This window comes from Octopus bimaculoides, chromosome 11, assembly GCF_046866305.1.
Source record: "Octopus bimaculoides isolate indiv1 chromosome 11, ASM4686630v1, whole genome shotgun sequence".
Taxonomy (NCBI): domain Eukaryota; kingdom Metazoa; phylum Mollusca; class Cephalopoda; order Octopoda; family Octopodidae; genus Octopus; species Octopus bimaculoides.
In genome coordinates this window covers 40,903,445-40,927,473 of record NC_142938.1, presented here as the reverse complement: position 1 = coordinate 40,927,473, position 24,029 = coordinate 40,903,445, and the positions used below count along the sequence as shown (strand labels likewise).

Here is a 24,029-nt window from a genome sequence, read left to right as displayed (position 1 = left end):
GACATTACGTACTGTTATCACTTATAGACATTACATACTGTAATAAATTATTAACTCTGCTATAAGTTGAAATATTGTTTTATTCCAGTAAATTCTGTATATAACAGTTCACACAATAACTATGTTATTAGATTTTTGATCATAGTAACTCTGAGAGTCAACTATAACTTGGTTTTAACATATAACTAGTTCAGGTCTCTGGTATACATGACTCTGGTATTATACAACTCTGTACTACTCTGTGATGTGATATGTCACAACCTGATATTATTTATCAAGTTATGATAAATAAGAAAGAGGGAGCCACCCAATGCAGTGTGGTGTCCTACAACTTAAGTGAAAGCTAACTTTTAATGAATATTCTAGAGCAGTTGTGCAATCCTACATATTTACCACTGGATATTTAAGACTAAAATTCCAAGTATCTAAACTGTACGAGGATTATGCAGTATTCTGCATGTTTTCGTCACTAAACTGTCTTAAATGATAGAATCATTTAAATCAATTATATTATTTCTGTTTCAAAAAATAATTTTCCATATAATAAAAAGAAATCGTAATTTCAGTGTACATCAGTGTTTAAGAAAAAAGAAGGAAAAGCAAAGAAATATTTGATTCAAACCCTCTATGAAGATCAGTATATGATTCAACAACATGACCTTCCACAAATCCAGTTGGATCACCTTTTAGCTCCAATATTTCTGCCAATGCCACAATGTTTTCACACAGATCAATTAAATTGGTTCCCTAAAAAAGGAATATGAAGTAAACATAACAAAATCATTAAACATAATGATTAAACATAACAAAATCATGCAAAAATACATTGAAATAACAAAGAGAAAGAGGAACAGACAGAAGGGAAGACAAAGGGTAGATAGGAAAAAGGAGTATGTCATTAGCATTTAAGGCTTTATGAATGTTTGTGTATGTGTGTGTAATTTAGGAACATGAAAATAATGGTGATAAATATAAAGCCTCAATACCTTCAGAGCTGAAACAGGTACAACAGGAACTTCACCACCTAAATCTTCCACAATAACTTCATAGGATAAAAGCTCACGCTTGCATTTTTCCTATAAATAAATAAACAAGAGCACTCAAAGAGCACAAACTTCTACCAAGGCAACACCAACATCCTCTCAATGATTAGCTGGAGATGATTTTTAAAATGAGAATATCCGAAATAAACTCGACTGCTCTCACAAACAAGAATACTAAAAATGAACCCAACCGCTCTCAAAAATTAAGTAAAAAAATCGGAAAAATAATCCAGAATCCTTGTCCAGTACCTGACTGATCCCAATGATAGTCATGGAACGTGAAGGTGGGTGTGTGGATCATGATTGTAATGCTGTGTGTGTGTGTGTGTCATCTGCAGTGGGAAGAGGGACAGTTTTTCCTATGAAGGCCTTTTTTAGTTTATCCACTGATATAGTGTCTTTACAACCATTAAGGTCTATAGTGAAAAATTTTATCCGTGCGTGAAAGAAAAAGGAAAGGACCTGCATATGGTGCTATTAACAGAGGTTTAACAACATTGTTGCACACAAAAGTGCGAGTCCAAGAAGTAAAGCTTTCTTCAAGGCAGAGCTAGAAATGCAATCGTCAAGTAGGTAAGAGGTTTTAAACAGGAGCGATATATTCAAAATTGGTAAAACTAAAAATTGTCAAGGATAAATTAAATTTATTATTGTTACTGAATATGTTAGTATTATTTAATTTCTGAACAGTTTAGCTGCCATTTGTTTATATAGTTTGATTTCTTTATCCATTAGTTTCTACTAATTAGAGACATAAGTAAAATTAATAATAATTTAATTTTGGTTTCTAACGCTGGATGCCCTTCTTATCATCACCCACTTTACAGAGTGTGCTGGATGCATTCTCTAGTGGCACCAACACTAGAGAAGTTGAATAGTCCTTGGCAAAACAGGACTGAAAGGGACCTCACAACTTTATGCTTCCTTTATTCGTTTGTCAATCACTTTACACAGTGTGCTGAGTACATTTTCGTAACACCAGCCCTACAAAAGAAGCTGCATTCACCATTCACTTGTAGTGGGAACACAGCAACTTCTGACATATAATTTTTATAATTTCTTTCAACCAGGCATAATGCTAATTAATGCAAAGTAGAAGTATAGTTAATCAAATCAACCACATATATTACTGGCTTTACTGAAAAAAAATTGAATTCACTAAGACTGTAACCAATTAGAGTAAAGTTTACTATATCTTCCACCTCACTATCTTTAAATAAAATAATGGTGGTACATTAGAGATACTTACAATATCAACACCAGGCTTGTCAATTTTGTTAATGGCAATTATGAGAGGAACTGAAATTAAAAAAGAAAAAAACAACAATAAAGAGACTAAACAGACATCAACAATAATCAGAAGCATCTAAACATTGATGTAGGTTGGGCACAATATTGAGAAAATGGAAAAGGTGGATATGACCATGACCTGTATGTGAGGAATAATAGACAAATAACAGTGGTAGTTGTTTTTGTTGCTTATCCCTATGTCAAGCAAAACTATGATTAAAGCATGCCAGCCATCAGATATAATATATCTCATCATTGTATTGTATATTGTTTCCACAAATCACAGGAACTCATAATACGAATGTTGTCCTCTGAATTCAGTTGCATTAAGAGAAAGAAGATAAACATTCTCTTAGATTGGATGGTAGTCTATAACAGATGACAGTCATAGATCAACTAGTATCTATTTCCATATTACACTGTCTCGTTCCTTTTTATTTTTCAAGATAAGGTGTGATTTGAAGACAATTTGGCTGCTATTTCTAGCAGGCATATTCTGAGTATGCACAGTTATGCTACATGGCAACAAAACATGGGCTGTGAATGCTGAGGACATGCAAAGGCATGAAAGAAATGAAGCTAGCATGCTCTACTGGATGTTAGTGTAGATGTATGACAAAGTGTAAATGTTTTGAGAGAGAAATTGACTATAAGAGGCATCAGTTGTAATGAGCAAGAGAGAAGATTGCATTGCTCTGGTCATGTGATATGCATGGATGAGGTCAGCTACATAAAGAAGTGTTGATCCAGTGAGTTGACATTCTGGGAAGGAAGTAATGGGTGTAGTGACTAGTGTGGAGTCTAGAGGATTGGACAAGTCAAAGGTGAGGAAAAGAAGAGAAGCAAATGGGAAGGCAATGCCAAAGTGGATGGAGCAAGAGTCCTTTCAGCTCTGAAGAACAAAGACATCACAATAATGGTAGAAAAGGCAGAGAAGGGAGACAGCACACTGGTGAGACAGAGGCTGGGGAGTGTCTGCAAGTAACTTTATGGCAGTTAGGTAGCTCTTTTCTGGATTTGGTCTAGAATGGCTCTGCATGCAGCAGTAGCACCATGTCATGTGTTAAACAATACTCCCTGTGAATACCACCTGAACTTTGTAGAGTATTAATAAAAACTGATGAGTGATTATGTATTTTAGTTAACTGCATAGCTAATTTTTTAATAATTATTTCCTTATCTTGTTCTCTATCACAAGAAAATTTCATCACCATTGTTCATGAGATATTACTTAAATTTCCATGGTTTATATAAAAGTTTCAAATCAATGGAGACATACCTTTGAAATTCTGTGCATGTTTTATTGATTCAATTGTTTGTTGCATTACACCATCATCTGCAGCAACAACAAGAACAACAATATCTGTAAGCAAAGCACCTCTGGCTCTCATTGCAAAAAAAGCAGCATGTCCAGGCGTATCAAGGAATGTAATCTTTTCCTTAGAAGGAAGACTAACTGAAAATCAAAAATAACAGTGAAAAAATTAGTAGAAATGGTTGAACATTTTGAAATATGCATAAAGTTAACAATTTATTTTTTCTTCACCCATTTATTTAATATTTTCCCTTTGCCTAGCATGTTTGGATGCAGGAAGATGTAGCAAAATGTTATATAGAAACTTACACTATGTGATCAAAAGTATCTGGACACCTACTTGATAATGAAGCACAAACACTGGCAGTCAATACAATGTTGCCTTGATGACAGCCTCTACTCTCGCGGGTATACTTTCAATCTGGCAGGGGAAAGTTTCCTGGAGAATGGCAGCCCATTCCTTGCAATAAGCCTAAGTGAGCAAGGGTATCGTTGTGGGTCAATGTGGTCCAATACAAAGTAGGTGTTCCAAAACAACCCAAAGATGTTCAATGGGATTTAAATCAGGACTCTGCGAAGGCCAGTCCATTAGTGGGATGTTGTCGTCATCAAACCACTCTCCTACAACTCCTGCAGTATGGATAGGTGCTCGGTCATACCCCTGAACTGGTCTTCAAAAGTAGGCAACATGAAAGTGGTTAAAATGTCAGTGTAAGCTTGTGCCATGACAGTTCCACATAAAGCAACAAGGGGGGGCCAAACCCCTCCAGGAGAAGCATGACCACACCATCACCCCACCACTGCCAAATTTCAGTCAACATTATACAGGCTGGTATATATCATTCACCAGGTATTTTCCACACACACACACTACCATCTGATTGCCACATTGTGCACCATGATTCATCACTCCATACAATGGCTTTCCATTGTTCTGTGGTTCAATTTTGACGATCTTTATACCATGTTAGGCAGTGTTGGGCATTTGTCTATGTGATGTGTGGCTTATGGGTAGCTGCTCTTCCATAGAAACCAACTTTCTGCACCTTGCAATGAACAGTTGCAGTGCTTGGAGTAGATCCTGCTGTAGTTTAGAATTCTTGTATGATGGTGGTGAGGGATGATAGACAATTATGCTGTATGATCCTATTCAACACTTGATGGTCTCTAGGAGTTAACATGGGAGGTCAGCCCAAATGCGTTTGGGTTGTATACATCCCTTCATGTTTTCACTTTACTATTACATAAGAGTGGAGGTACAATGGCCCAGTGGTTAGGGCAGCGGACTCGCGGTCGTAGGATCGTGGTTTCGATTCCCAGACCGGGCATTGTGAGTGTTTATTGAGCGAAAAGACCTAAAGCTCCACAAGGCTCCAGCAGGGGATGGTGGTGAACCCTGCTGTACTCTTTCACCACAACTGTCTCTCACTCTTTCTTCCTGTTCCTGTTGTACCTGTATTTCAAAGGGCCAGCCTTGTCACACTCTATGTCACGCTGAATCTCCCCGAGAACTACGTTGAGGGTACACATGTCTGTGGAATGCTCAGCCACTTGCACGTTAATTTCACGAGCAGGCTGTTCTGTTGATCGGATCAACTGGAACCCTCGACGTCATAATCAACAGAGTGCCAACCACCATTACATAAGAAACAATGAACCTAGAGATGTTCAGGAGGGTAGAAATCTCACACATAGGCTTATTAGACAAGTGGCACCCAGCCAACTGACCACGTTGAAAGTCTATTAGTTCTGCAGAGCGTTCCATTCTGATGCCTAGCACTGTCTGCCAGCTACTGAGATCATGAACCATGTATTTTGTGTGGTAAATGGTAGTACTATTGTGCTCTCTGTGATCTACTGTGTCACCCTCTATGATAAACACACATTTTGCAGGGTGTCTGGATACTTATGATCACCTAGAGTTAGATGGAATTTTATAATATTTTTAATAATTCATTCAAAACTGAAATATTTTAAATTTCAATAAACCTCAAGAATTCTTTCTATTTCCCCAACAATTACTAAATTTCTAATTTTATTAAAACTGATTTGAGAGAACGTGACAACTTACAAGGTGGACTATTCAACAACAATGTAATTTATTTTGCATCTCTTCCTTTTTCAGATATTAAGGAAAATGACTAACATCTAAACCAGTGATTCTCAACCAGGATCCATGTAAGATTTTGTTGTTAAAATTTATGTGCAATAAATTGCTTATACTTCTACAATACACAAAATTTTTTTTTTTTATACAATTCCTAATATTTAATTATGAAAATACAGTTGAATTTTTTTTAATATACATCAAATGGCTATGGAGGTCCAGTAAAGTAAAATAGTGTCAAAGGGGTCCATAGGCAAAAAATGGTTGAGAAACAAACAAAAATGGCAGAGGTATGGTCTCCATCATCAGTTACACTTGTTTTACTATTTTTAAACTTTTATATGTTGGACAACCTCCTAGCAGCTTATTAATTCGATTATTTTATCAAATAAATCTAAGTATAAAATTAACACAGGCAACTATTTTCATTTGTCTAAAATCTGATTTTGCTGCTTTCTAGCATTATTTCTTTGCCTCCATTCACTGCATTAATTTTCTCTTCATGCTCTTAACACTTCAAATTATGTAAAAACTGACCTGAAAAAGCACCAATATGTTGAGTGATGCCACCAAACTCTGTTGAGACTACATTAGTTTTCCGTAGGGAATCTAAAAGTGTTGTCTTTCCATGATCTACATGTCCCATAATTGTAACAACAGGAGGACGTTTGATAAGGGAATCAGGCAATGATGGTTCTCTAATATGAAAAACAAAGAATATATAAAAAAGAAAGGTTCAACTATTTCACATAGCATATGATAAAACAGTTCAATAAAGATTTAAGATATTAGGTACAAAATCACAAATTTTAGGTGAAGGGTTGGTAATTTTAGATTATTTTCAATACTTGAATGGTTCTTAATTTTATCAAACACTGAAGGATGAAAATCAAAGTCAACCTCAATAGAATTTAAACATAGAATGTAGAAGAATATGATTAAATATCACAATGCATTTTGTTCATGACTACTAATTCTGCAACCACATCACTCTCAATTTAATAAAATAAAAAACAATTATCATAAAAATGATATTTTCTAGGAGAATTTTTCTATCTCTAAGTAATCAGACATCATTCATCTACAGACATCATTCATCTTGCCATATCGTGGTTCACCCATCAAGGTTTATTATTTAAGCTTACGTTGATTCCTCTGTGGTGTTGTTTTGCATTTATAATAAAATAAATATATACAAATTAAAAAATAATTTTAAAAAAATACAGTACAGTACTGTTTCTACTTCACAATAGTCGAGGGATTATTGTATTCCTACAAAGGGCACATCATTGTACCTGTAACTATAATACTCAAATCTTAGGCAACCCAGTCTATCTAGTTCTAAACAGGAACTACAAGGTCGGAAGAGCTCACTGCTATAAACTGAAAAACTATTGTAAAATTGATGTGTTTTATTGGCTTGAGGTACTAGATTCAATTTGTTTACAAGAAAAGTTTCTTGAGATACATTGGCATTCTATCCCAAGTGCGATTTGTTTCTCATCCACTAATGACTATAGAACAAGAGCGGTAGGATTCCTCTCAATGCTTTCTACTCTTCTTAACAGAATCCTTCTCTACCAGCAGGCACAAATTACAAACAAAAAGCTAGTAACTCCTTCTGGGATGACATTAATTACTGCTGTTTTATCTACTGGGTGGTAATCCTGCAAAGTAATAACACTTGAGCCACCTTTAATCATGATCATTTCTTTTAATTATAATTATCATTATTTCATTTAATGTGTGGGATTTTTTACTTTAAATTTGCTTCCCTGGGTTAGACTAGTCTGCCTGGCCATAGCTGTCCTGTCACCATTGAAATCGTATAGACATTGAGTAAAATACTGAACCATAATTCAATAATAATAATTCATAAACTATGAAATTCTCAAAACACTCTAAAATGTTAAGATGTCCAGGTAAATAACATAGTTTTTTTTTTTTAATCTCAAGAATTCAAATTATATACCAAAATATTGATTTCAAATTTTGGCACAAAGCCAGTAATTTCGAGAGAGTGGGTAAGTTGATTACATCGACCCCAGTCCTCAACTGGTACTTATTTTGTCAACCCTGAAAAGATGAAAGGTAAAGTTGACCTTGGTGGAATTAGAACTCAGAATAAATGCTGCTAAGCATTTCCCCCAACGTGCTAACAATTTTGGTAGCTCACCAACTCAGAATACACTAAAATATTAATGTCTATATCTGGTAGCAAAAAAGATATGAAAATATGTAGCATTTGATGATTGGCATTGAATAATGGTTTCTAATTTAAACACAAAGCCAGTACTTTTGATGGGAGAGGTTACTCAATACCATTGACTCCAGTACATGATTGGTATTTTATTTCATCAATCCTGGAGTAATGAGAGACAAAGTTACCCCCAGTGGAATTTGAACTCAGAATATAAAGAGCTGTAACAAACACTGCAAGGCATTTTTCCCAATGCACTTACAATTCTGCTAGTTCTCCAGCTTGTAGGTGTCCAATAATGAAGTCCACACTAAAGCTTTCAAAAGAATAACAAGAATGTGAAATATATTCTTCATTCCTCACAGTAACTGAAGTTACTAAACTCTCTTACAATCTATCCTGTGGAATAATTGTTGGTTTCAAATTTTGGCACAAGGCCAGCAAATTCAAGGGAAACGGTAAGTCGATTACATCAACTCCCAGTGTTCAACTGGTCCTTACTTTATTGACCTCGAAAGAATGAAAGATAAAACTGACGTCAGCAGAATTTGAACTCAGGAAGTAAAGATGGACGAAATGTTACTAAGCATTTTGCCCAGTGTGCTACCAATTCTGCCAGCTCACCACCTTCTCCTATAGAATAATTTTTGCCAACACAGACCATTACCAGTTTCCGTGGATTCCAGATTTTACTCATTAGCCTACAAACATTGCACCTCCATAGGAATGTGTCCACCATATCTTGCTTCTGATTCTAAATATTCTATAATCCTTTGAACTTCATAATTTTATATTCTTTGTAAACTAGTAGCAAATCAGTATCATGAGAACAACAATTGACCATTGGAAGTAGCAGAATGAGACATACTTATTGTTCTTCACCATCACCATTATCATTTTAATATCCACTTACAAAGGTTAGATGGAATTCAGGCAGATTCCTGTTGCCAACTTTCACTTGTTTCCAAGCAAGGAATTATTTTCCTGTGGCTGGACATGTTTCTATGAAAAACTGGAAATGAAAGGCTCAAGAAGACATCCATCTAAGCCAAAATTAGGCCCTAAAAGCATATCACTTATGTCTTCACCCCTACACCCAATCTATCCCTGATGAACCCACTTTCTTTTGCAACTTACTTAGCGACTTCACTGGTGCAGTGCTATGTAAAAAGCAACCAGTACACTTTGTAAAGTGGTTGGCATTAAAAAGGCATCAAGTCATAGAAACCATGCCAAAGCAGACATAGGAACTTGGTGTAGTCCTCTAGCTCCCCAGCATGGAAAACAGACATTAAATGATGAAGGCTTCTTTCAGTTTCTGTCTACCAAATCCATTAACAAGGTTTTGGTTGGCCTGTGGCCATTGTAGAAAACACTTGCACAGGGTGCCACACAGTGAATCTGAACCTGAAATCATACGATTGGGAAGCAAACTTTTTTAACTATACAACCATGCCAACACTTATTCATCACCATCATTTAACATCCGTTTTCCATGCTGGCATGGGTTGGACCCTTCCTAATGCCAACTGCTTTACAGAGTGTACTGAGTGCTTTTTACATGATACCATCAATAGTGCTTTCACATAAATTATTAAGCTGTATGCTAATGAAACATATACTAATAAGACAAATATTTCATTAGTTGTTTACAATTTAATAATTCCCCTCAACTTGTCACAAAGCTAATTCTTGTAGAGTACAAGTATAATTGATTGAGTCAACTTTAGATGAACAATCAGAAAGATTACAATTCTACCAATGAATCTCGAAAAAGCTCTCATTGTCATTAATAGGATAAGGTTAGTGACAATTCAATTAATAAGAAATAAAGAGACAAATAAGAAAACTGAAGATAATTCAGGAGCTTCTAATAAACAAAAACAGATTTATGAGTCAAAACAGAAATTAAATACTCACTGTCTCACAAAGTCTTTATTTTCTTTCTCCTTTGTAATCCGTTTTGGTGCTGGTGACCATTTCATTCCAGACTTTTTAACAACACCTTTTATTACTTCAATATCATCAATTACTTTGATAAGATACAGAAGGAAAATAAAATTCAAATTATTTCTCTTCATTTAAGTAGATATATCTTAAATCAAACAAAATAGTATACAGATTTATAAAAAACCTAGGTCAAATATAATTATCATTCAGTTTATGAGTCTGACCTTTAAATACTTAAATACATAAGAGGAAGAGAGAAAGATTTATATTTTGGAGCAAAGATGCATTATATTGTAAAATTCACTTTTCATCTTTAACGCATTCAGTCAGCAGTCAGATATACAGGGGTTGGACAAAATAATGGAAACACCTTAAAATTTCAAAAAAAGTTTATTTTTAATATGGGATAGGACTGCCTTTGGCAGTGATTACAGTTTGAATTCTACAAGGTATGGACTCATACAAAGTTTGAATTGTTTCCAAAGGAATTTTTGTCTATTCTTCAGCTAAAACAGTCTCCACTTCTTGTAGTGATGGTGGTGGAAGATATCGACTCCTTACTTCTTTTTCTAAAATGCACCATAAATGTTCAATAATATTAAGATCTAGGGACTGTGGTGGCCAGATAAGATGTTCAACTTCACCATAATGTTCCTCATGCCATTCAGTAACAACTATAGCTGTGTGAATTGGTGCATTATCATCCTGAAAGATTGTGTTTGCCTCCGGAAACAGTTCCACAACCATAGGATGAATTTGATCTGATAAAATGCTTAGTCTTGACTATTAATTCTGCCATGAAGGGAAACCATTGGGCTGGCGGATTTCCAAGATATAGACCCCCCCCCCCCCAGATCATCACAGATCCTCCTCCATGTTTAAAAGTTGGAAGATGATAGTCTGAGTCAAATGCTTCTTTTGGCTGTCTCCACACATATACTCGGCTGGTGGTCAGAAATAAGGTAAAGGATGACTCGTCCAAGAAAATAACATTCTTCCACTGCTCTAGAGAACAATTCTATAGGTTTTTACTCCACTCTAAATGCTTTGCAATGTTTGATTTTGAAAGTAGTGGTTTTCTGATTGCAGCCCTCCCATGAAATCCGGCTTTGTGCAGCTCCCAGCAAACAGTTTTTGTGGAAACTGGGTTCTCAGGTGGTCATCAAGTTCTGCAGTAATTTTGGGAGCTGTACTTTTGTGATCCTTTGTAACAATTAGCGTAAGAGTCCAGCAGTCCCTATCTGAAAGTTTTGGTTTTCTTCCAGAGTTTTGTTTCAACAAGGAGATTTTTCCCTCTTTCTCAAAGGCTATCATTACTTTTGAGACAGTACTTCTTGATACACCAAACATCTTGGTTGTTTTCATTATGCTAGCGCCTGCCATACAAGCACCAACAATTTGATCTCTTTGAAAGTCCAATAGATCTGTCATTTTAATGAATTTTAATTACCTTTTTTTGATGATATCAGAAAAGAAACAGCAATTTTAGTAAAACATATTAAGCAACACTAATAGTAAATCAAAAAACATAAAAATAAACAAATTTTTGACGGTTTTATAGATATTTCAAAATTGTGATGCAATGATGCAAGGTGTTTCCATTATTTTGTCCAACCTCTGTAAGTGAAATATCAAAGTAATATTTTTCCTTTTCTAAAATGTCCTATTTTTATTCACCTTAAATGGGTCAGAGAAAGGGAAATATACCTTGCCTACTAACACCTCACCATACTACAAACAAAGTAAAAGTAAAATGTACTTCAACAGAAGAGTATTTTTCAGAAATAGAAAAAAGTACACTTCAGAATCAGAAAGATGTGCTTTGATATTTAATATTCTGACTGGTGACTCATTTGATGCAAAATAATATAAAATCACTCTGACAGTACAAGCTTTTTTGCCCCCAAATATAAAGTTATTTTCCTTATATTTACTTCCATAAAATTACTTTTAAAGAAAATAAATCTAGAAATAAAGGAGAGTTTACATATAATCATAAGAATATGAAAGAGAGAAACTTCTATATGTGGCACAATGTTTTTGTTTATCTTCAGGTTAACCCCAACCATGAAGACTTATCCTCAAAGGTATTCGAGCCATAACCATCCTGACTTTTTTACATATTAGGAACTTTATAGTCCAACATATCTTTTATTTAAGATAGTTTTGTGGGAAGATTTACATGTTATTTCTAACAGACAAATCAGTAGCTTATTATTTACTCATAGCTAAAAATGCATATATTTACAGGAAGGATTCAAACAGCACTATAAACTAGTGTTTCTTTATTATTCAAACAGCACTATAAACTAGTGTTTCTTTATTATATCACATATAGACATTATTGAATTACAATATATCTTTTATATACGAAAAGCAATCTTGGTGTAATTGTATAATGGCAAGAGATATACTGTGAACTAAATACTTTACAGCATTTAGTTTCATACTCCCCTCCCCTTATGTGATGACTTCAAATCCTGTTCAGATAGAACTTTGCCTTTCATCTCTCTGAAGTACTATCAATGTACATGGTTATTTCAATACAACACTTCACATATTAATTGCCATATGCTAGTGTAGGAAAACATTATGCAGAAAGAACCAATGCCTTCAGATATGCTTCATTCATCACTGAAAAGTAAGTGTGTGCGTGCGTGCGTATGTGTGGTGTACAGGACCCATAGATGCCTGTAGGTCTTCTTAGGCTGAGAGGCTAAAATAACTGAGTAGATTTTGAGCAGTTAATGTTCAGTTTGAAATGTTGCAGATTAACTGTTGCAGAAAGAAATAGGGCAAGAAGGGATTTACAGTAGGAATAAGCAGTGGAGGAGCAGCAACTGCATTAATTAGATTTTGAGGGGATTAACCTAGGTTTAGAAAGTTTAAAAGGATAAAAGAAAGTTGAGCAAGTTTAATAACCAAGTGGAAAATAAAAGGTAGCTGGGCTGCTAGAATCCTTCCCTACCACACTAGTGGGATTAACAGTTCATATCAGTCACCATATCAATGTTCTGTGTTTACTAAGTGTCAACAGATACCATGGAAAACATTTTTATGATTGATGAAAAAGTGTTATTGCATCAAAGAAATCAGCTGTGTTGATATGGGAAACAGTGCAAGAGACACACCAGTTCTACAGGTATGAAGCGTTGTGCAACAGAAGCAAGTGTCTATGTATGGAAATGTGTGCAGGAAAGGTAGCAGCTATGCTGATAAGGGGATATGCATAAGAAAGGCAGCTGTACAGGTATAGAAATATGTACAGGAAAGATTAGTTGTGTAGGTATGGGACACTTGCTGGATGAAGGAATATTGTCCATGGAAAATGAAAGATATACATGGAAGGAGTAGTAAAGTTGAACCTCAAGTTGTTGAGTTTTGGATTGCAAACAAAGGTGGTACACCACAACTTAAAACCAATCCAAATCTGGCCATATTGAAAAATGGATGTTATTATGATGATTCTAATTTGCTTACAATCTGATTTTAAATTTTCCTTCAGAAAAGCCTCTAAGGGTATCATTTCAATCCGAAAGAGACGTTTTTAACTGTTTAATGAGCTAAAAGCTAGGATAAACAACAACAGGCCTTTCAAACAGAGAAGTTTATCTTTTAGAAACAATTGGCATAAATGAGAATCTGTGCTGAAAGATCCTGCTCAAATTGGATTCAGTCAACAGTCTATACCTATCATTATCCTAAATATTCCTACGACTACATATGTACTGATTAAATCACAATAAAAGAATGAGTAATTGTATAAGAAAACTTTGGAATACTTTTCAATCAATCAAACAAACAAACAACCACCACCACCTACTGTTTCATGTTACCATGGGTCAGACAATTTGTTGAGGCAGATTTTTATGTAACAAGATGCTCTTCCTGACACCAACCCTTACTTGCTTTCAAACATGTTTTCATGGCAGATCGGAAACAAAAGATACCACTTGTGTGACAGTGACACTCATTTACAACTATCATGTGATGTTAAGACAAGGTGACATAAACACGCACACACATCTGTCTACTAAATCCACTCACAAGGCTTCGGTCAGAGCAGGGCTATAGTAGAAGCCATTTGCCCTGCAATGGTACTGAATCCAAAACTACTTGGTTAGAAAGCAAACTTCTTAACCACATCGCTACCTTTCAAATATTGATAAATTAAAAAAAAAAAGAAACACTTACCACTGTTAACATATTCATAATTGTCACCATCTTTTACAAATGTTAATGCTTCAAAAACATGATCTGCAAATCAGAAGCCAAACAGCATTTTTTTTTTTCCAATGAAAATTATTTTTAAAAAAATAATAAAAATACAAGTACAAATTGTACTGTTTAAATCTTAATGAAAAATATAACTTAGAAACTATAATTATGAACATAAAATAGTTATATTATTGTCTCAAGTCTGCTTGGGGCAGAACAAATAAAGCAGACATCATAACTGAGAAATCATTTTAAGAAATATTTGATTTTTAACCCTTTAGCATTTAAGCTGGTAATATTCAGCCTAAATATTTCAGCTGTTTTATTTTCAAACCAACCAGATTCTACTTCTCACACCTACCCTACAATGTTACTTTAACAATAAATGATCACATCATCAAAATCTTGAAGCTACAAGATAATGGATAATTAATTCAAAACAACGTAACTGTATAAGTATTACATTTGACAGAGTAATCTGATTGCCAAAGGGTTAAAGGGCTAGAAAATTGTAGGACTGAGAGAGGGCTTGTTTTCAAAAATATTTTTATATCAACTCAGAGATGAAAAAGCACTTTGTGAGATCAGTTAGAAAGAGTGCACCCTGACAAGTCGAATGGGTGCCAACAAATTAGTAAAGAATACAGCAGTGCAAATGCTGTCACTGCTTGGTGTTCATGGCTAAGACACTTGACTCGCAACAGTTAAGTCCACCTAGTTCAGAACAGATACATTGCAGTTGTATATTTTACTGTTGTAAGTAATATTCCTATCTACTATAGGCACAGGGCCTGAAATTTAGTGGGAGGGGGCTAGTCAATTACATCGACCCCCAGTGTTTCACTGGTACTTAATTTATCAACCACATAAGGATAAAAGACAAAATTAACCTTGGTGGAATTTGAACTCAGAACATAAAGATGGTTGAAATGCTGCTAAGCATTTCGCTCAGTATGCTAACAATTTTGCCAGCTCACCGCCTTACTACTGTAAGTAATAATAGAACTGTGCAAGTGATGACTGGTTCTTGACTTTCAATACTGATTGATATTTCTCCCAGGGTGAAAGTTACTTGTAATAGGTCAGCATCCACCCAGAGGAAGAGCTATCTTCTTAATGCCATAAACATAGACACTCTAACCTCCTAGATCTTTGAGATTTGAAAAAAAGAATTTTATCCTAGCTAGGCATACATTTTACTTGTCTGTAAGACATTTTCTAATCAGACATTGCATATATCAGAGCATTTCTAGTAGAAAACACACTGGAGTAGTTTCTCACTGCCTTCTTCAGGTAAGCATGATTCATAAGATTTTTAAGAAAAAGACTGTAAGAAATAGGATCTTTATACTATTCTTAGAAGTATTAGTAACTTTATGGATTTGCTGGGACTCTATTTCAACACTGCTTACTTATAAATATGAGTGGCTGTATCCATTTTCTTTCTAGAGAACTTGAACCTAGCACTTAATGATCCACTACCCCACTTCATATAATAATATGCTATGCTTCATATGATACCTATTTATTGTTAGTTTAACTGAACCAGCAAAAGTGCAGTGGCAACGACTGGATATGAAGAGCTGAGCTTCTGGATAGTAGGCCAGTACCCTAATGATTTGGCTATTTACAAATTTCAGATTATGTCTACATAGTGAAAAATGACTACTGAAATGCAGTGTGTTGTATAGATAAAGGTAGTGAATCATAAAGTAAAGAACATTATAATGTGACAGCTAATGGGGTAAATAGATCACCATACCTAAACTAGACAAAGCAACAGCACCCAAATATGCTTGCCTCAGTCTGCTTCATTGACAACAGGTTTTACCCTACTATAACAGCTAATTAGAGATTGTAAAAAGAAAGATGTTCCAATCATTCACATAAAATTAAACAGAAAATAGATGAAAATTGACTTGCCTGTGTCTTTTTCTAATGCTTTAGCCAACTCAGCAACAGTCATATTTGGAGAAATCGGAACCACTTTGGCATCTTTATCAAGAGGTTTTGGTTTAAAACGAACTGGATCCAGCTATCAAGAGAATTTAGAATTTCATTCTGTTAGATTTTAACATTATTTTTTATTACTATTTATAGCATTAGCAATTACAAATATTATGTTATAAAATCATATTATTGAATTGGCACCCATTTATCTAAATGAGACAAGCAAAGAGTATTTTGTTTGAATAACTGAGATTATAAACAAAGGAAACCATGCTGAAAATAGTTGCATAAGAAAAGTATGTTCACAGAGGTTTTTTGTCATTCAACTGACCTGTACTAAGAACAAAAAAAGTTGAGTGATGAAGACACCACTTATTTTGCCATACTTTTAGCCCTTTAACATTTAAACTGGCCATATTCAGCCCAAATATTCTACATGTTTTGCTTTCAAACTGACCATATCTAGCCTCTCACTGATATTCTAAAAATAAACAATCACATCATTGAAACCTCAAAGCTATAAGATAATGCATGATTAATTCAAAACAATTTGAATATAAAAGCATTACATTTGACAGAGTAATCAGAATGTTTAAGGGTTAAATCCTTCAGTAGGTCAGCTACCTTTTAGGAGTTAAAATTATTCTAACATTATTGGAAGTCATGATCAAACTTAGTCTAGTGGAGTGCTTGATACATGATACTTTTGATAACTGAACAGAAGATGTGATTGGCACATTCTTTAGTAATTCAAATTCAACTTTAATCATTGTAAATAAAACACAAAACGAAAGCACCAGTATTGTTCTAGAGTTCAGGTTACAGTATCTTTTACTTGTTTCAGTCTCAGACTGTGGCCATGCTGAAGAACATTTAAGTCAAATGAATTGACCCCAGTACTTATTTATTATTAAAGCCGGGTACTAATTCTATCAGTCTCTTTTGCCAAACTAGGATAAAACTCTTTCTTTGAAATCTCAAGGATCTAGGAAGTAGGGGTGTCTATGTTAATGAATGGATGCTGACCTATTACAAGTAACTTTTACCCTAGGAGAAATATCAATCAGTATTGAAACTCTAGAATCACTCATCACTTGGACTTCAATGTATCTGTTCTGAACTAGGTGGACTTAAATATTGAGAATTTGGTGTCTTGGCAATGAACACCAAGCAGTGACAGGATGTGTGCTGCTGAATTCTTTACTGATTTACTAGCACCCATTCAATTCAGCAAGCTGCAATCTCTGTAACTGATCTCTCAAAGTGTGTTGCAGCAACATAAACACACCAACACTGGTTGTTAAGTGGTGGTGGGAGACAAACAGACATGAACACACACAGATATATATGTATACAAGCTTCTTTCAGTTTCTGTCTACCAAATCCACTCACAAGGCTTTGGTCGGCCCGAAGTTATAATAGAAAACACTTGCCCGAGGTGCTAGAACTATGTGGTTGTGAAGCAAACTACTTACCACACAGCTGTGCCCGTGCTTATACATCAGTTTTAAGATTGTTTACTACTGGTGCAAGTGCAAATAAGCTTCAACTGTGTATTTTTTAAATTCTATATGGCAACTCATTTAAATTACAAAATTTCATTACATGTGTCTGTGTATGTGTGTGGGTAATTGTAGACAGCGATTCTAAATGAAGCAAACTTTATGTTTACAATTAATGCTTTAATGTGTTTATATGTAAATGCAGATTCATAATTATTTTGAAAGGTGTACATTCGTTTTTTGTTAACTGAAATCACATTTTAAATTACATATTATTAGATCAAATACATAATACAAAATATGGTTACTGAAGAGGTAAAATTACCTCTAGTAATTAAAGTAATTAAAATTTAGTAATTGATGTTTGTTAAATGTTTTTCTTTTCTGGTTTATCCAACACACATGAGCATGACAATGTATGCTGTAGTGCCATGAGATGAAGTAGAGACTATCAGTTATAGCAAGGCCCTTATTTCTTCTGATGTAGAGTTCTACTTAAAACATCTCCAAATAAATATTCATTTATCCTATGCTCTGGCACAAGAAATAGAATCAATGTGTTGACCTTTTAATAGCAAAAGGCCTATAATCATAAGTTATCAACACAATAAAACTACAAATCTGTTTCCAGGTCTGATTAATAACTGATAGATAGACTGAGGGAATGTGGAATACAACATTCTGCCTAGAAACATACCAAACTGCCTGCAGTGGGTTAGAAGCTACTCTGTCATTATTTCACTCAAAGAGAATTAAGTATTTTGAAAAACATTTAATGGATACAAAGTAATAAAAAACAATAGACAAGGACAATCTTTTAAAACAAATTCATGAAGAATGACTCTTACTTTTTTCTTTCTTTTAGCAAAGTAAACTGGAGATGACATGTAAAGCTGTCGCTTTAAAACATTTCTTGAATTCAATAACACATCAGTTGATTTTATGGCCTTAAACATGACATGCCTTTCAATTTGAAGTAGCAAACTTAAGATTCTTCCATGAGCCATTTCACCCTAGATGTTAAAAGAATATAGAAAAACAAGGTAGATATAGTCTAGTTCCAATTTCATATTCTAGTGGTATGCGCTGGATACTGAAACAGCATGTGAAATACCTTAAGGATATAGTAAGACAAAGGCTTCATATTTAAATGGCATTCCGTAATTCATAAATAATGAAGAAAATATCAAATAAACAGAACATGTGTCAATGCCTATTGATAGCAAATGTTGTGAAGGTTTTAGATATATATATATAGTTTGATGAAACAAGCAAGAGAAACACAAAATGTACGAGCAAATATACTTTGTGTTTAAAGTTAAATATCAGACTGAAGAAATGAGTGTTTTGCATTGAGCTTATCAAACTCATAGATTCATATATAAATATATTTATATGCATCTGTGTATACACACAAATATATATATATATATATATATATATATATATAGAATACTGAACAACTAATCAAGAGGAAGGCAATTTTTATCCTGTCATCATCACTCAGATGTGTCTGTTAGTGAGACACTTAGTTTCAATGGTCCATTCATTCCACCTGGCTTCAGGTAGATAATTTTTTTTTTTTTATCTTTTAGTCAGGAGAGAAGACAGTGGGAGAAAACTGGTGGGAGGGAGGAAGAAATATACCCTAAAACTGGAAACCTGACCCAAATTCTTGCAGCAGAGTAGATTCCATTAAAGGCACCCAAGTAACCAGGAGGTGGTTTTAAACTGGTAACAGGTTTAGTTTACCATCCAAGTAAGCCATGGTGGGATTTGAAAAAATCCTGGAACAAATACTACAAGGCACCTGGTCCAATGTTCTTACAGTTCTTGCCAATCCACTAGCTTGGATTGGTAGTTTTTATCAATTCTGAATGAATAAAAGACAAAGCTGATCTCAGCAGGGTTTAAACTCAGTGTGAAGAGAGTCAGAACAAATACCATGAAGCATTCTGTCTGATTCTCTAACAACTCTGCCAGTTCACTACCTCAAGTAGTTGTTGCTGATTGGCATAAATTCATTCTTATTAACAGTAACACTGTAGTATAAGTGATTTTGTTGACTTGCATTACTGAGTTCAAATTAACTTGTAATATGTTGGTGTACATTCCAGATAATGATGTGTCTTTCCTTTCATCTGCTTAATGTCACAGAAACTGGAGATAAGGACAAACCCAATAACACCATAGCGAACTGTGAAAGGAACTACAATAGCTCTACACACAGGCATACACATATGTATGTATGTAGGTAGGTAGGTAAGGTAGGTAAGGTAGGTAAGGTAGGTAGGTAGGTAGGTAGATAGGTAGGGATGCATGCATGCATGCTATCTTTCCTTTTTAAATATTTTAATTCTTTCTATAAGGAACTGGTTTCTAACAAAAAATAATTCTCGATCACTTGAATTTTGTATAATAAAAGTAATTGCTTCAAATTTTGGTACAAGGCCAAATATTTTAGTGGGAAGATGTTAGTCAGTTAAAAAGACCCCATTACTTGAGTGGTATTTTATTTTATTGACCCTAGAGGAATGAAAAGCACAGTTGACCCTGATGGATTTTGAACTCAGAAGGTACACTTGGAAGAAATGCCAATAAACATTTTAAATGTTAAATGCTAGAAAAATCTTGTATATTTTTACTGTTCCACTAAAAGATTGGTATTTGCAAAGTTTGCATTAGCCAATGACTTTCTTTGATTAAAAACCATAATGTTTCAAGACTGCCAATTGGACATCTACTATGTAAATTTATATTCTGTGTAGAGGAGCTATAGGTTTGAAAGTAGTTGTCCATAAATATTCTCTTTCCCACTGATTTTGAAAGAAATGTTCACACCTGCAACACAGCTGACATATATAGCTGTATATAATTTTTTTCTGTCCCATACAACTACATTAGACCTGTTATGCTTGCAACTGGCAGATGTTTATCCCAGGGCAGTCTTTCCAATAGGTGACAATGTATATAAAGCAACAATACATTCAAAGGAAGTACCTTCAAGACATTTTGCGGGCAGCTACTGATCATATGTAATATCGTCTACATAAATGTGACATAACATTTTCACTTGCTTCTCGGTGGTTTAAAGGCTTCACTGTTTCTTATGTTCACTAGCTATTTTGTAGCTAGTTCCTGCTCTTAAATTGTAAAAGCATAATCTTTGACACGTGATGGGACAAAATGGTCACTAACCTAAAAGAGACTACAGTGTGCTATGTTAACACCTTCATTAAGTTTATGGGAGACATACATGCAAAATTTTTGTTTATGTAGTATTTTTCTTCCAAATCTTTGTTGAAGTATGCAAGTCCAATTCTGGAGGGTTAGAGGGAAAGTAATCAGGAAGTGAGTACTTCTTGAGGAGTTCACTGCAGAACTGTATGATGTTGTTCACTTATGAACAACACCATACAGTTGGTTGATATATTTTTTTTGCTGTCAATGTTTAGTAGACACTACAAGAGCAATGCTATATGACACTAAAAGGCTGATAGACTAATCTTAAACCTCTTCCCTCCTCTTTTCCACTGTTCATAGAAGCCTGCAGTTAGTGTCAAGATCTTATAGGTTTTAATTTCTATTAAACAGATATTCTCTAAAGATCACCAGTCAAGTTCCCCAAATGTTAATATCAGTACTGATACTGCAAATGCAATGTGAAATATTGTGTAGTAAGAAGAGATTCTGACTTACATACTTTTTAAAGTTTGGTATAATAGTCTTTGGCTTTACTCTATCTTTGTTCACAGCATTGTCATATGCTATATGTTCATTGATATGTAGATATTTGTTACACTAGTTATGTTGAATAAGGATGATGGAGAGACCATTCTGTTATATCCACATATAACAAAAATCATGTACCAAATGCTACACTTTCTCTTCAAAACCTAAAGCAGTTTACCTCTGAAAGTTTCTGACTCTTTACAAAGTACAAATGTACTGGTTGCATATATGGTATAGTGCCACTGTAGCATCTTAGAAATGTTCCTTTCTCCCAACAAACTATTTCACGAGTTACACATTTTTACTCACACACATTGACATGTTGCATTCTTCTTCTGACTTCTACTTTTACTACAATAGTTCATGCTGCTCTGAAACTAGCAATTTGTACAATACTCCTGCCCACCCAATGCTGCAGCTTCCCTCTTCTTGTCAAACTTGCTACATCATACTCTGCAAATTTTGCAAAAAATATTGCCCAATTCTTACTTTCCAGAACTGCAATCCCCCTCCAAGACTTCCTCATTACTCAAGTTTTCTCCACAGACTGACCTACAGAATAACAAGCTTTACTAGCCTGAGGGAGTCTGCAAAGTGGGGACATTGGATTATGTAGTCCTACATTGTGAAGGTGCATGGCTCAGGTAATGAGTTTGATTCCCAGACCAGACTGTGTTTTGTGTTCTTGAGCAAGACACTTTATTTCACATTGCTCCAGTTCAGTCATCTGTAGAAATGATTTGCAACGTCACTGTTCCAAGCCATATCGGCCTTTGCTTTTCCCTTGGATAACATCAGTGGCGTGGAGAGGGGAGGCTGGTATGCATGGGCGACTGCTGGTCTTCCAAAAACAACCTTGCCTTGACTTGTGCCTCAGAGGGGAACTTTCTAGGTGCAATCCATAGTCATTCATGATCGAAGGGGGCCTTTAGTCCTCCATTAGATTTGTTTATTTTAATGATTTAGTAAAAACAATATCTGTAACCTCTTTCAGATTGGTGGAAGAAAGTTATCCTTTGATGGGAGAGCAAATGCTTGCAACAAACTGGCCTGTAATAAAAGTATCCAAAGAAAAGTAATGGTATTAAACCAGATGATAGATTAAATCTACCACCCAAAAACAGAAACAGTATCTCCGACGAACTTCTACACAGTTTCTATCTCTCACATTCCACCTAGTAAGGCTTTAGACGACCTGAACCTATAGTAGAAGACATTTGCCGAAAGTGCTGCGCAGAAAAATCGAATCAAGAGCGATGTCGTTGTGAGGCGAACTTCTTAACAACAAAACCATTCCTGTCCATACAATATGTCTGGCTAAAAGATGAAATAGTCACAACTGAAATGCCTTTGATCATAGATTTGCGTAGTTAGGATTGACATTGCAATAAACAATAAGAAACGAATGCATTCTTAATAAAGAATACAACAAAAGGATTCATAAAAAGTAATTATTTTCAAAATTTAATTAGCTGGACTTGTATTTGCATACATGTAGTTTGGCAATCTAAAAGAAGAAAAAATCGTAGGGTCATAATGAACACACGAATGAAGTCAAAAATAAAATAAAGAAAAACAAAACGGGACGACCGAAGTTTCTGATTCATAAAGTAAACCCGATACAGAATCAAGGAAATCTATAAATTTTTTTAAAAAATTATTATTACACCCGTTTCACGAAATGGATGTAATAATAAAAATTTCGGTAAATTTTCAGATTAACACCCGCACGATTTTCACTAGGGTGTTAGGGTTAGGGTTAGAGTTAAGGTTACGGTTACGGTTAGGGACGGAATTCCCTAACCCTAACCGTAACCCTGACCCTAACGCCCTAGTGAAAATCGTACGGGTGTTAATTTGAAGATTTACCTTCCGAAAGTTCATCGACCAAAGATTACACCAGTCTCATGAGACGGGTTTATAATAGCAAAAAATTACTGCAAAAATATCCCACAGATTGATATATACTAATCTGAATAAAAGAGACAGGATGATCACAGCGGGAATGTATTTGATCATGTCGTTCGATTAGAACGTACCACAAGACGAACAAAATTGTATGTGTACACACGGAAATGTAGATTTAGACCAGTCATGCGGCCCGCTTCTCGAAAAAAGGTTGCACATGCCTGATTTAGATTGACAATAAGCTTTTTATTTATTGTTTTTTAATAGGATGTATAACTACTTGCTGCATTAGAAGCTTTATTTTCGTTCGTTGACTAAGAATGAATTCAATTTGTCAACATAGAGCAAAGAGTAACCTTAACTTTGAAAAGCTCATTCTACGAATCTCAACCGAAGCCGGGCTTTCAAGGTGACCGTAGGAAAATATTAGACAATAAAATGAAATATCGTTGAACAGCTTAGAACTGTTCGTATTTCCTATTTATCCTAAATCCAATGCATAAAAATGTTGTTTTTTTTTTTGGGGGGGGGGGTCAAGAAAAAACTGAAAAACGAAACTTTACCTAATGTTTATCTTTGATTCTCAACAAGTAACTTAAACACTTGAAGGTATTTGGCTCTCTGGTCGCAAAAACAGAATGCTATTACCGTGAAAAAACAAACAAAAATCAAACTGTGCGTTTTCTAAAAGAAATTATATAGTATGTCACTTTAATGGTAATAAATCCAGGCCCGGTTGCCATCTACAGGATAAGAAAAACGTGACATTAACTGGAAGTAGACATCTTGTATATTTAGTTTCGGTGTTGACTCT

At 34.8% G+C, this 24,029-nt stretch overlaps 1 protein-coding gene across 1 annotated transcript in view; it reads right to left on the bottom strand.

The window, feature by feature from the left end:
• LOC106870599 (translation initiation factor IF-2, mitochondrial) overlaps positions 1 to 24,029 on the bottom strand; it is a 37,140-nt gene extending 13,111 nt beyond the window's left edge. The window contains exons 1-10 of the mRNA XM_014916732.3: positions 23,779 to 24,029; positions 18,424 to 18,588; positions 16,047 to 16,158; positions 14,100 to 14,162; positions 9,876 to 9,987; positions 6,293 to 6,453; positions 3,613 to 3,789; positions 2,293 to 2,342; positions 987 to 1,076; positions 623 to 747 (exon numbers count right to left, since the gene is read on the bottom strand). Coding sequence (XP_014772218.2) covers positions 623 to 747; positions 987 to 1,076; positions 2,293 to 2,342; positions 3,613 to 3,789; positions 6,293 to 6,453; positions 9,876 to 9,987; positions 14,100 to 14,162; positions 16,047 to 16,158; positions 18,424 to 18,582 — 1,049 coding nt within the window. The 5' untranslated portion in view covers positions 18,583 to 18,588; positions 23,779 to 24,029. The remainder of the gene's footprint in view (positions 1 to 622; positions 748 to 986; positions 1,077 to 2,292; positions 2,343 to 3,612; positions 3,790 to 6,292; positions 6,454 to 9,875; positions 9,988 to 14,099; positions 14,163 to 16,046; positions 16,159 to 18,423; positions 18,589 to 23,778) is intronic.